General features: G+C 41.9%; 2 protein-coding genes across 2 annotated transcripts in view; both read right to left on the minus strand.

The window, feature by feature from the left end:
• dchs2 (dachsous cadherin-related 2) overlaps positions 1-10,321 on the minus strand; it is a 36,150-nt gene extending 25,829 nt beyond the window's left edge. Inside the window, exons 1-5 of the mRNA XM_063219848.1 lie at positions 10,298-10,321; positions 8,475-10,139; positions 5,472-5,663; positions 5,120-5,351; positions 2,890-3,126 (exon numbers count right to left, since the gene is read on the minus strand). Coding sequence (XP_063075918.1) covers positions 2,890-3,126; positions 5,120-5,351; positions 5,472-5,663; positions 8,475-10,139; positions 10,298-10,321 — 2,350 coding nt within the window. The remainder of the gene's footprint in view (positions 1-2,889; positions 3,127-5,119; positions 5,352-5,471; positions 5,664-8,474; positions 10,140-10,297) is intronic.
• Positions 10,322-11,970: 1,649 nt separating this feature from the next.
• On the minus strand, positions 11,971-13,827 carry LOC134465011 (kinesin-like protein klp-20). The gene is made up of 5 exons (XM_063218396.1): positions 13,651-13,827; positions 13,440-13,535; positions 12,931-13,130; positions 12,681-12,822; positions 11,971-12,130 (listed from the first exon to the last, which is right to left on the minus strand). The coding sequence occupies exons 1-5, from the start codon at positions 13,819-13,821 to the stop codon at positions 12,032-12,034; spliced, it is 708 nt and encodes a 235-aa protein (XP_063074466.1). The 5' UTR covers positions 13,822-13,827; the 3' UTR covers positions 11,971-12,031.
• Between the last annotated feature and the right edge of the window lie 843 nt (positions 13,828-14,670).

Here is a 14,670-nt window from a genome sequence, read left to right on the forward strand (position 1 = left end):
GGGGGCCCCTATGGAAAATGTTCTTCTTGTTTTGCTTTTTTAAACATTATTTTTACAATAATGTCAATACATGTTGGTAATTTATGTAATTCCAATGTTCTCTGGAAATACATCTGTTAAATTGGATATCCTAGCCTGCAAATAGGCTACAATATATATCAAACACCCCCATAATCAGTACGCATTGGTTTAGTCCGCCCTCTCGCGGACTTTTGATTGCACAATATGCGTAATCAACACTCACTCACTTCGTTATAGGCATTAAACGCAGCAGCCGGTTAGCAATGAAAGATGTCTAAAACACCAGGCTTTCACAAAAAGAATAGAAAGGCAAGAGAGACAGGGGAAACCAGACGAAGCAACTGCTGCTGATTTCTTGCAAGAAAGGTGAGCCCAAATGTCAAAATTACCGCCTACAGTAGGCTAACTGGTTATCTCATTCCCATTCCGTGTGGCCTACTGTGATAGCCTGAGTCAGATTAAAAAATATATATCATTTTTTGGCTATAATTGTGATAGTCTATTGAACCCATATTTGTCTTTGATATATTCATAACAAGTCACAAGACCAACATAGGGTCGATGTTGGTTCAAATATCCAAATAGCAAAGCTAATTTGTAAAATGAATCAAGAAAATGTCACAAACGTGAAAGATGCCCCCTGTCACAGATGCAAATTGTGCGAACTTGAGTGAAGGTGAGCCTATTTTAGCTAGCCTAATATCCTAATGTTGAGGAAAAGCAGTTTCTCAATCGGTGCATCACCATTTGCAGATTGATTATGTCCTCGTAACGATATTAATCAACGTCACGTTCATCAGTTGCCAATGTCAAGGTGGCGGTGCGAGCTGTCAGTCCTGAACCGTCATTCTGCTTTCATTTTGCGGTCTCAACACTCTCAATAGGAAATCTCTGGTTACTTTCCCTGGCCATCTGACAACGTCCGTTGTAGCTGAAGTGTGGTAAATTAATGACGAGATTTTGACGGGGCACCAGTCTGCGTTTTGAATGCTGCTGACGCCATTCTAATCTGCGCAAAGCGCAAGACAAAAGATAAGCAGAGTAGCCTACCTACCTCGGTGCTGAGCAGGTAGCCTATCTGCATTGAGTGCTCATGACAATTACCCTATTTAAGGTAGGCTACTGTGAAATAGTTACTGGCCAATTTAAATCTGAAACTATAGCCGATGCAGTAGTCTAATAAATAATGATTTCTATGTGACTAGGTTCGGGGTGCCCTGACTTTAGAAGGTTGAGAATAACGGCATCAAATCCAAACAGCGATACTTTTGTTCCACCCTATTTTAAGCGACATTCCATAGTAAGCTTCTGCCAGCTGATTCTCTATTCCTTGCTCTCCCAAAAAAACAACTAACGGACAAATGACGTGCGGGTGCGTGCAGCGGGCCAGTGCAAGTGAATGAATGTGTGCGCGAGCGCGTGTGTTTCTGTTCAGGGATGCATATTGAAGAAAGTTCAGTTCTATATCAGTGTCTCATGTCTCCTTATTGCACGAAATATTAGGCTAAATGCATTGTGAAGAGAGATTTACCAGTCTCTCTCCTCCCCCTCACACCATAGTGATGAAGTGATTAAAAGTCATCTCTATGAATATGATAGCAGACTTTTCACAACTGGTGATGTGAAAAATAAGGACATTAGTCTGTTCTGTGATAGGCTATCATATGATTGAAAATGAGGATGATTCAAGTGAAGGGGAGGAAAGCATAGGCCTAGAGGGGTTTTCTGAGGAAGGCAAGGAGGATGACAATATCAGTCGCGGGGGGGGTGTTTGGGGGGTTGTGAGTAGGGGGGCCCATGAAAGAAGTTGTTCCTAGGGCCCCAAATTTGGTGCTACGCGCCTGATTGTGGTAACAACAAATTCGTAACGCTGTGAAAGATTGTTATGTCACATGCTGCTGAAATGAATGGCAAATTGAGCATGTGTTTACTGTTGTATATTCCTTTACGTAAATCATTTCTAAATCAAAGACTATTACAGTAACAAAAACATGTGCAATGTGTGTACCGAGGAAAGAGCGCGCTACCTGCAGTATCTTATGTTAAAAGGAGTATTGCTCTACTAATCCACTTATTGCGTACTTGCATGCTAGCAGTTACTTATAGCTTAAGCACAGCTTGGGTGATTAGGACCCTCCCCCCAAACCACACACACACACACACACACACATACGCACACGCACACACACACACACACACACGCACACGCACACACACACACACGCACACGCACACGCACACACACAGAAAATAAGTCCATTCTTGATGTTGATGTTGTTGGGGCTTATCTGTTAATCATCATGACAACCTCAGTTGACTGTCTATCGCCTCTGAGACAACAGTTTACTTCTAGGGCATATGCTCCATATTCTGTATACCCAGTTAAATGTAGACTAGGTACATTTGAATTCAGTCTAAAAATATACCTGTTACCAAGGCAGCTAAGTTAACACAGCAACATTTGTTCTCTAATCTACTTCCTCAATGGTAATGTACACTAGTAGTGGCTGTCATTTTCATGGAGACCCATCAAATACAAAATGTGACCCAGGACTTGCAAATTGATGACCAATATTTAACCTGCTCTATGCAACTGTAGGCCTACTCTCCATATTGTCTATGACTGTCTTGTTACGCGTTTATAAAGTCATGGAAGTCATGACATCAACAAACCATGTCTACACTGTTGTGGCTGAATAATAAATACATTTGCATTGATCATTCAGAGCATCTGTAAATCATATTCCACTGCATCTTGCATTGACATCATTGTTCTTTTGTCCTGAAACTGAATTCTGAAATTCTGTAAAAGTCAGCAATACTGCATGAGTACTGGTCTAGTTGCAGGCTGATGCACTTTGTACTCACTAGCAGGGTTGAATGCTTGGACCATGCCGGCAGTGGTGCCTATGGGTGCGTCCTCAGACACGGAGAAGGAGTAGTGGGACCTCTGGAACATGGCGGGAGCTTGGGCACTGTGGAGGATGTGGACCGTAACATTGGCAGGCTGAGGAGATATCTGACCACCTCCATCTTGAGCCGCGATGGAGAACTTAACACTGGCACTGCCCAAGTGGCTCAGGGCAGAGGTGAGGTACACAGCCCCTGAGGAGAAACACATGAAACAAGTTGCCCTTTATGCTCCATCCGACAGATAGACAGAGGGAGAGAGAGAGAGAGAGAGAGAGAGAGAGAGAGAGAGAGAGAGAGAGAGAGAGAGACAGAGAGAGAGAGAGAGAGAGAGAGAGAGAGAGAGAGAGAGAGAGAGAGAGAGAGAATCAAGATGTCTGTGTCCTTGGCTTGACATGCTGTTATTAATTATATCACAATTTGGTAAAAAAAAAAAAACTTACTAAAACACTATCTTGACAATTTTAACTGACAAGCACTGTATGCATGTGGTGCACAACCTAACTTCTAGATAAAAATACATTCTGATTGTTCAACCATCGCAAACCCAGACGAAAACAGATGCCATAAGTCTGGCAAACTTTTCACCTGTGATTACCTCTAAATCTCACAGATTTTGCCACTGGTTTAAGGAAACCTCTGTTAGTCTCCTCAGCCATATATGAACTATGCAACAGATGGTTGGTGGCAAATAATAGCAGTAAAAATGCAATAGCAATAACGCAAAAGCTGTGTGTGTTTCGTGTCACTTGGAAAATAATCAGTTTTAACAACCAAACCATTTTGCTGAGCACATATCCCGACCCTCTACAACGTCCCTCAAAAATTTCAACTGCATACTTAAAATGAATAAATAAAACAAATTAATTAAATTAATCTTAAAGAAATCAACACAATTTTTTAATTCTATTTTAAGTCATTGCATTCAAACATTTACTATAATTTACCTTATTTATCGTAATTTTTCACACATCACAAATGCACGTTTTTGAGTCATCTAAATGGTCCCTAATAAATCCGTCTGATTCCCACTGAAAGTAAACAGCATGGGCAGTGCATTGTGGGGTGCAGAGCGCATGGTGTCTGGGATACTGCAAGAGGTGTTTCTGTAGTGTTAAGAGCCCCCCCGCTGAGGGATGACCACAGTGATTATGGCTTTACGCATCACCACACACCGAGTGAGACACAGACCTACTGTACACGCCAGTAGGTGGGCCCGACAATTAGTTGGGCGGCTTGTGTATGAGCATGATTTTTATGAGCTGGGATGACTGTGTTAGCGCTTAGTGAAATGAGCCCTCCATTTACTAGAGTCTACACGGGCCCACATTCCTTACAGATAATGCAAACAGGGATAGAGTAAACATGAATAGACATTAATACGCCAACTTGGGAAGTTGCTTCATTCACCTATTGATTGTAAATCAGGAGGGTATATCATGATGCTGGAGTTCATAGTTATGATTCGTAGATTCAGTCACACATGAATAGGTTTCGGCAGAGCGTGCCACAGACAAAACCCATTTTTACACGACCGCCCTCCTTTCAGCACGATTACCCTAGTCAACCCCACTTAAGGCAGTGGGACTAGGGAAAGAGGGTAAGGGGATTTAGCAAACACAAACTGACACCTATCATGGTGCTCCTTTGACCCCAGTCGAAGTTCACCACCTGCGAAAAACACCAACTGCCACAGACTGCAGTACAGTCGCATCAGTTGTACAAAACATGCAAGTAAGATAGTAGCCCCGTAATGCACGCCATACCACCAGTGGCACGCTGTAATTGTCATTGAAAAGTCAACTACCATAGTACTACACTACTATGACACAACACGGGGCCTGAAGTAATGCACTATGACTTGGTCACTGGCATTCTGGTAACAGCTTTTTTATAACACAGTGTCTTAACAGGTTAAAAAAAATATATGCAGCTCAATAAAGCTTGACAGATTTTCACACTAAGGGTTTTTTTTTGCAATGAATGCACTATGGTGTCTTATTCAGAGATTCTCTTCTATTTGTCTATATAATTTGCAGTGGCAATCAAATTGAAGTTTGTCCGAACCAGAATACGCTTCCTTGCAACTCACCCACCGCAGAAAGCTGAGCTGATATGAGCGGTGTCTGTGGCAGTGATGTACAGATGTAGAAAGGGGGAAGGAAAGGAAAGGTAGTCTCCTACTCACCTGATGTCCTGTCCACAGAGAAGAGAGACGAAGAGTCTCCAGCCTGAAGATCATATGTGATTTCCCCATAGAGGCCGGAGTCTCTGTCCGTGGCAATGACGTTCAGGACCTCTGTTCCAGGCTGGGTATGCCCACTGATGCTTGTGGTGTAGTTCTCAGGGTTGAAGACAGGCGCATTGTCATTAAGGTCTTCCACTTCAATGTGGACGTATGCCTGGGAACTGAGGCCACCCTGGAAAAGAAAGGCAAACACTTATTACATAATTACATAATAACATTTTATTACATTATGAAAGATTTTTAAAACATAACCTGAATCACCTTACATGAGCATAGCACAGCATTTTCTTACCTGATCACTAGCTTTGACCTGAAGGTCATAGGTAACGAGTCCTGTGTCCCGATCTATGTCCTGACCAACGCAGATTTCCCCTGTAACAGGGTTGATGTGGAAGAGAGGTCGCTGGTCCTCCCTGTTGAAGCCATCAGAAAGGGAGTACCGCACCGTCCCAAACTCACCCCCATCAGCATCCGTGGCAGTAACCTGAGCAAGACATGGTACAGTTACATGGGCATTTCGACCTTGCGGTCTTCTTCAGCTTTGAGTGTGCGAACCATTAAAAAAAAAAAAAAAAACGCCTTTTACATCATTTCCCCAAACCTGACGGGCTACTGTTACGATAACATGCTCATGGCCATCTAACAGCCTGGCCATTGGACTCGGTGCTGTGTGTTTGCTTTGAAGGCTGATTTCTTTGGCATGACAGACTGTATTGTCAGAACATAAAGCAGTGCAGGTTCTTGACAGTCTGGGTGGGATTACCGAGTGCAATCTGTGGGTTAATGAAGACATTTCGTGTGATTGGTATCGAGGTGATTCAGTGCACATCTGCCCTTGAGATTAAAGAGGCCGTTTAAGGAGTTATTACTAAACCAACAAACAGTAGACTACAGACTGGTTTAGAGCTGAGCTGACATTCAGAGGTACTGTCCTAAACCAACATCATGTGACTCCAAAAGTAAAATAAACGTGAAAACACAAAAACCATCGTAAATAAATAATTTGCTTGTCAAGGCAAGTTGGGGCTTTTCCCCCAGTTACTACACTGTCAGTAATCATTTCCCCTCCTTTTAAGATTCTACTCCCATTATCACAGCATTAACTGGTTAATAATACACTCAGGTTTACTGTGTTTGTGCGTGTTGGTATGCCTGAATAAATACAGTAAGGTCACAAATTGGCTACTTTTTCAATTTGTAACTGTGGCTTATCAACATGATTTGCTATAATACTACAGACATGTTCACTGCAGAGCTACTGGGTGGTAATTCATAATTCATAACTACCTCCTATGAAAAAAGCTGCTCCAGTAGCTGTTTAGCTATCTTCTATTGTGAAAATGGCTCGTTCAATTTCATTGTTACAACCTAACATGTTGGAAAAGCCTACACTTAGCATACGATTCTCTTGGAAATAGAAGGATAACATAATTAAAAAGCATTATTTATTTGACATAAGACATTGCCATTTTATGTACAATAATAGAAAGATAGAAAGAGTGTGCTCACTTAGGAGAATGTACATTAAAGCACACAAAGGATTTTTTGCTCTCAAAAGTGACTTATGAGACGTCTTTGAAATTATTTTCACGTAGAAAGATACATGAGACATGAGTCACTAACAATAGGGTGCAGCAGAAATGAAGTGATAACAGATCATGTTGTGTCTTTGATCACAGTTTATGACTATATCCTGGGTTTAAGATCAGAGGGAGCGCTCACATTTGATTCAACTCAGGAATCCAGTCTACATGCTTTTCTCCACACCCTCCAAATGACACATTTCTGGCAGTGTGTTTGAAAACACCTTTGAGCTTCCTTCCATAAAGTGATATCGCACTCATATTTATATGGACTTTGTCATGCTGCTACTCTCAGTCTAGCATACAGTACCTAAACTTGTCAGTGGCTAAAATCATATGCAACTTTTAATTTTGCATGCTTATGACACACTATGTGTGCATGTGCAGAAACATGTTCTGAAAGGGGGTTGACAATACTAAACACTCACTTCTTCACAAAAGGGCGATGTGTCTCAACAATGATGAAACGCTTTATGGTGACTGGGGCCTTGTATTATCAGCTGTCCACTTATCTTACATTTTAGCATGGGCAGAGTTCAGTTTCCATTCTGCCACAGCGCCATAATTAGTCTTGGGAGAGGGTTTGTGTGGACTAATGCTACTGTGTGGGACCACTCACCCTTTCACAGAGATTGAGAGAGAGAGAGAGAGAGAGAGAGAGAGAGAGAGAGAGAGAGAGAGAGAGAGAGAGAGAGAGAGAGAGAGAGAGAGCTGTCATGGGACGAGAAGTAGCTTCAGACTTAATATTGTCTAAATACTTTTTCAGTTTTACACTAGAGTTCATATGTAATAATAAAAGTCACCATATTACTTCTAGTCATGTTTTTACTGTAGTCTTGGGCCTTTATATCCTACCTGAAGAGAAAATGAATGGTTTACACTCTGTCTTGTTTAACTCTGTTGCTAGGGAAATTCACATAGGCCCCTACATGAAAGAAAACTAAATATATAGGCTACTTACATGTATGTTTGTTTTACATAGTTATTCAACAGATGAAAAATAAATACATTTGTGAATCAGACGTAAGAAGGCATGTGCACTAAACAAGTAAATGAAGTGTAAGTTTACAGAAATGATCAGCATTTTGCCTTGAGTGCCAAGGCTGTCACTTGTATCAGGCAAGAGCAAGGTGGTACCAGGATTCCCAGCGCTCAGACTACATAAACACAGCACCAAGCGACTGCTTAAGGGACAGCTTGTGCCCTGGCCTGTCTCATCTACACAACACTGATGCCTTTGTGCCACCAGAGAAAGCCTGGCACTGTTCCTCTGGTGAGGGATGGACAATGTGCCCGTGAGATCTCCAGAAGAAAAAGCAGTCCTCAGCTTGCAGCATGCTAGGTCATACACATATGACCAATAACGGCCTTGCCCTCTTCTTCTGACAGCCTCCCTCAGTTCCCTGGCTTTGCTGTAATGACCTACAATACTATTTAGTAAATAGTATTGTAGGTCATTACAGCATTTAGAGTGCAAACTTGCTCCTACTTTGAACTATACTTTTTGGGTCCATGCATCTACTTATTTTTCTAAACATCTAGAGCGCAACAATATCCTTGCCTCCTTATTAATATGTGCATTCTGATTTTATTGCAGAGGCTGTTTATGAAGGGAAATATGTGTGCTGGAATGACATACTTCATATTACCTTCTAATTTTACTCTTCTGTTAAATGTCCAATGGTTTGTGATAAGTCATGTTTACACTGTACCTGTAGGAAGCAGCTCCCCACATCAAGGTGTTCTTCGATGGACACGTTATACAGCTGCTGGTTAAACACTGGTTTGTTGTCATTGATGTCTTCAATGTAGACAGTCACTGTTGCCGTTGAGGACAGAGGTGGAGACCCTCTATCCACAGCCACGACCAGGAAATGCATCTCCGCCTCTCGCTCCCGGTCCAGCGCTTTTGCAGTAGTGACAAGTCCAGACTGTGCATCTATTTGGACAAGGCTATCCCATTTAGACTCCAAGATGTTGTAGAGGAGGTCTGAGTTGGAGCCCTCATCAGTATCTTGGGCCTTTACCTGCATAACAGTGCTACCTGGCTTGGCATCCTCTAAGATGTGTGCCACATAGTACTCCAACTCAAACACAGGAGCATTGTCATTGACATCAGCCACGCGGACCAAGAGAGTCCTCTCAGTCTGCAAAGGTGGCATGCCAACATCAGCAGCTATGACTCTCAGCTCATATAGGTCAACCTCTTCCCTGTCCAACTGGCCTGCCACACACAGAGAATACACAGAGCTGTCCGTCTGCTTTAGGATGAACTTCCCATCTCCACCTTGCAGATCAACATGCACCATATTGCCTTCTCCTGGATCAGGGTCCGTCACTGATATCCTGGCAACATATTCCCCTGGGCTTGCACTTTCTGAAACCTCTGGTTGTCCAGATGCACTAAGGAACAAGACGCTGATGGTGGGGCTGTTGTCATTGATGTCCAGAACTCTAATCCCCACAAAAGTGCTACTGGATTCTGGTTGAGTTCCACCGTCCCAGGCCCGAACAATCAGTTCATAGAAGTTTTGTGTTTCATGATCTAAAGGTCGGTTCACACTGATTACTCCAGTATTCTCATCAATAATGAAATATTCATTAGGGTCACTCTGACGACGGTTTATTTCATACGTCACCTTGGCATTTGCCCCCACATCCATATCAGTGGCATATACCTGGCATACAGGGGTATACAGTGGAATATTTTCCCACACAAACACAGTGTATTCTGTCTGGTTAAACATAGGCGGGTTGTCATTTTCATCTATTACATTGATATGCACCTGCAGTCTTCCTGTCCTCTGGGGGATTCCCCCATCAAAGGCCTCAATGGTGATGTTGTAAAAGTCTCTTGACTCTCTATCTAATTTGTCCAAGAGGATGAGGTCCACGCTGCCCACTCCACTGCGCTCCTCCACCCTGAACAGTTCTCTCATCGCCCGGTCCGTGATGCGATACCCTTGAGTTCCCAAGCCCCCCTCATCCAGGTCCCGGGCCCCCTCAAGTTCATAACGAGTTCCAGTTGGGCTTAGTTCAGAAACGTTCAAAACCACAACAGGAGAAGGAAACACAGGAGAGTGGTCGTTCGTGTCCCTGACAATTATCGTCACTTTGATGACTTCACCTGTCAGAGTAGCGGCAACAAAATCATACCTGTCTCTTCTCTCTCTATCCAAGACCACGGCTGTTGAAATAATCCCTGTTTCTCCGTCGATTTCTAGGTCTCTAAAGACATAGGATTCTCTGCTCTCTGATATGAAAAATCCACTTGTTTGAATGTTTTGAGGTAATCCAGCGCGTATATCACCAACGATTGTTCGGGCCGGCAGCCCTTCTTCAACGGATAGACTGAGGTTGTACACATGTGCGTAAGACTGCACGCATAGAAGGCACAATATAGGCAGGTAACAAAAAAATATATTTTTCGATGGCAACATTTTGAACACTTTGTGCCGGAAAAACTTGTTGCATCCCTCTAAAACTTGATTTCCCTTTCGTCTGTCGCCGCGCAAATCGGTGCGTTAAATTGCACCACGTCGAACAGCCCACTGATCATTGTCCAAACCAGTATCCTTGAAGCTTCACATTCTCAACATTGTTTCCCACCTGCAATGCACATACATTATTCTACTCAGACAATTTCGATGTCGCCCGACTTTTTCACTCCACCAGACGAGGACGGTCAACAATCTCCGGTTAAGCGCTGTGAGCCTTCTGTCACGCGTCTTGTCCTATGGCTAGAGTGTCTGCCAAGTGTTCAATGTCCAAGTCACGTGACATGTAACTATTGCAGACGGCAGGTGAGATGGTTACAATTATATTTTACTTTATTTACATTTTGCACGTCTTCTGAGTAGGCTAGTCTGCTTTGAAGTGACACAGACTATTGGCTATTAAATTAACAGCTGCCAACAGAATAGCCGATATCCAATATATTACCATCTTTCTTTAAAAAATCCTCTGCGTCAGGATGCCAAGTGTTCCATGCAGACCATTGATAAATTGCATGCAAAATCATTCGGGCTAAATTATTTACTAAGTGATATAGTTCATATTAAGTTGAGCCCTATATTTTAAGCATAAGCATACTTTAACAAGTACTACATTAAATAATTATATAGGCCCTATTTGATAATGTAGTCGGCTATTTCGGCCGTCACAGATTTACAGGGTATCCATTACACGCATCGTTGAAATGTAGGCCTACATTAACTTCACTTAGGCCTATCAAATATTTTCCACAAGTTTGGGCTCGATATTAGGATTTTCCCTTGAACTGTTGCCCCGGTCTGTAATCAGAAAGGTGCAGGTTCAAATCCCGCCTGCTCCAATGATAATGTATGTGAAAATTAGTAGTATATGTAATATGAACTTCTGTATAGATTTGATATAATTTAATGTAGGCCTGCTTGTGAATATACCTTAAGTGAACTTAGTCTATGTGAAGTAGCCTATGGAACGCTTGCGGTTCATGTCAGGAACCACTGTCAGCACTGGGGGCTCAGCACCCCCATCAGATGCTAAAATTGCTTCTGCTCTTATAACATAACCATAGTCTAAATAAAATCTCATAACAGTTGAATGCTCTATCTTCATGTCGATGTCTATAAACCCAAAAGTGAGGCAATGTGTATGAGCCCTTAAGACAGAACCACATGAGTAAAGATGGATCAAAGTGTCAGATAAGTGCAGTGTAATGTAATAACTGATAAGTAACTAAGCAGCTCTGATTAACAACATATCAGCATAATGTCACTGGCAATTTTATTAGGTCCACCTTCTTAGTACAGAGAGCATCCCCTTTTGCATTCAGAACTGGCATAACCCATTTAATGTGGGTATGTTAGAGCTGAATGAACACATTCTAATGCAAAATGAGGGCCCTAGCTTTTAAATGCAACTTATTTCATATTTGTATGTGCTTCGAAGGCTGAGATATTTAGGTTTTAATATGCAGAAAACGGCTTTTTCCAAAAAGGGCTAAAGCGGGTTAACTGCCCACCTACAACAAGGTAGGCTGTGGCATTGCAACCATGCTCAATTGGTACTAAATATAATTGGTTCATTTTAAACACTATATAACTACATTCTCTCATTGTGATGATCTTGTTGTTTTTACAGAGACCTTATCAGTGTATGATGTATAAACCATCTGGATAGACTACATAGTTTTGGCTCCTTGTTTATGTAGACAAAAGCTTCACCTGACTGAAAGTAATGCTTTATTGAGATAATATTGTGGCTTCTTTTTGGTTACTTTGGTTTCTCAAACTAAGAAATCTTCGTTGAGATCACGGTAGAACTGGCGTTTCTCCCTCAGCAGCTCAGTGTTGACCTTATCCATCATCTCAGTCGTCTCTGTCAGCTAGACACATGGGAGAATTCCATCATTAGCCTCACCTTCAATCAAGGTGCTGTAGTGCAGTGGTTCTTAACCTGGGGTGCGGGCACCCCTTGGGGGTGCGCCAGAGATTTCAGGGGGTGCACGGAATTTTGTTTGTGTTGAGGTTGTGACCAAAAATCTGCTTTCAAAGATTATAATTAGACAAAATTAAAACATGTTTTGGTCCCCATGTAAAGTCATTAAAGTATTGATTAAGGTCTAAAGCAAGGATCATTGTAATTAACCATTTAAATATTTTTTTAGTGCGTAAATACATGTAGAAGGTTGGGTTGGGGGTGCGCGGCTTGTCTTGAGCACAGGTTAGGGGGTGCTTCACGAAAAAAAGGTTAAGAACCACTGCTATAGTTACTACATGTGTGTGTCTGCATTTTATTGTATTTGTTCAATTATGATGTGTTGCCATTTTCACAGATTTCAACACTTAACACTAAGAATGTGTTTTGTGAAATTATTATTCTGCATTCAAATGCCAATGGACTATGCAATACATTTTACAATGTTAATGACTCACCTTCTCCACCTTCCTTGTAAGAACCAAGACTTGCCTCTGCAGTTCTTTGATTTGATCGTCACGCCTCTCAATGTCCCTTTTATGTTGTTCCTTGGTATCACTAAGCTTGTCCCTGAGCTTGTAGATTTTGTTATAGCACTTGCTGTGAGATAGTGGTGGATATAGAAATGTCAGCCAGCAGTACCCACAAAATGGTAAGCACTAAAATCAATCTAAAAATACAATTAAGAACACAAGAAAAAACACTTACCTCCGCTTTTGGCTGGTTTCCTTTAGAGTCTGTATGAGTTCCTTCTCTAGGGCCTCAGCCTTGCTTAGAGCTGCTACCAATTTTTTGTCAGTGATAACCAACTTTTCTTCAGCGCTCTGCAGACGGGTAACGTAGTGGTTCATCAGCGTATTAATCTCTGCATGCTCTTCAGCTCTCTCCCGCAACATTCTCTGCTGGGTCTGAAACACAACCCCAAGAGTATAAGCTACTGTAGGTGACACAGATGAGCGGTCGCTGGTTACATGTTAGGATATTTACTGTAACGAGTTATTAAATCCTTCCGCATACTCCTCTTTCCAAACAGAAATATAATAAAACTCTAATGATATTGTTGAAATGATGTGCATTTAGCTGTGGTCAATCCATAAGGATAATAATGAAATTAAAAATGCTTAAAGTGTGGTCCTGGTGAAAAAAATACAGCAAGAGCAAAACTTGTATACTTGACTGTACGTGTATTTCTCAGAATAATGTGTAGTCCATATTACCTCAGCAAGAGCTTTGTAATCCCGGAGATCATCATGGTTTGGCGGCAGCTTTTTATCAGACTTGTGCTCTTCAATTTTTTTGTTGAGATGCTCCACCTGAAGTGCGGTTTAAGCACACAAACAAAGGAAATTAGATATGGTTACACTGGCCATTCAAAATTAATACACAACATGCACAAACTCAGTCTCTCAGACACCTGCTAAAACTCACCTTCTCCTTGATGGCATCCATGGAGATCTTGTGGAATTTCTTCTGATCATGCAGAAGTTCCTGAGCCAAGCTGTTCTTTCGTTGCAGATGTTTTACACGATCCTGCAGCTCGCAGACCTCAAGATCTTTGTCCGTCATCTTATCAAGGCACCTGAAGATGAAAAGGAACATCAGAATCAAAATCTCAAGTATCAATGTGATGACACAATAATATATAATTATGATGGAACTTGAGAAAATGGTTGTCATAATGGTCATAATGATCATAATTAGAGATGCACCGGATCCTAATTTTTAGGAACCTGCCAGATACCGGATCCACTGCTTAAGATCCTGCCGGATCCGGAACCGGATACCGGATCCTACAAAAGGGTTGAAACATGTAGTCTACTCGCACACATGGGCCCTTTTTATTACGTTGGCTCAAACTATTTTTTAGACTAATTGGCTTACAGCCCAGAGTTCGAATTATAACTTTGACCCTAAGGGGGTCTCAGACAACTTTTAGGATGGGGGGTTTGAGGGGGGCTCCCCCAAGAAAATAAATTTGTGTTTCTTAGATGCAATTTCATGCATTTTAATGCATTTTTGTCCGGCGTAATCCTGTGCCATGCCGGACAAGAAAAGACGGACGGTTCGTCCTATAGCCTATACGGACGTCTGGCACCCTATACACAACACGAGTGGAGATTAAATTGAAATGATTGTTTTAGCATTTGTAGGCTAGACCTGTCTTGCATCTTGTTTCACCTTTTTACTGTGCATTAAAGATATAATTAGTGAGGATCGCCTGTGCGTCATGTCTGAAATTTTAAAACGTTATCCAGAGGGAGAAACGAATGTGATTCTCTTACCATGATTGGGAGACAAACGGACCACGTGCTACTCTTTTTAGCTGTTAGATGATTATTCCAGGAAGATGCTGATGTCCTTATAGTTTTTTTTCTATCCAAGTCATCAAACAGTGAGGCGCAGGGCGCGTAGTTTGTTTATCTGTGTTGGATCGTCTGTGTCATTGCA

The sequence above is a fragment of the Engraulis encrasicolus genome, chromosome 16 (assembly GCF_034702125.1).
Source record: "Engraulis encrasicolus isolate BLACKSEA-1 chromosome 16, IST_EnEncr_1.0, whole genome shotgun sequence".
In the NCBI taxonomy this organism is placed as follows: domain Eukaryota; kingdom Metazoa; phylum Chordata; class Actinopteri; order Clupeiformes; family Engraulidae; genus Engraulis; species Engraulis encrasicolus.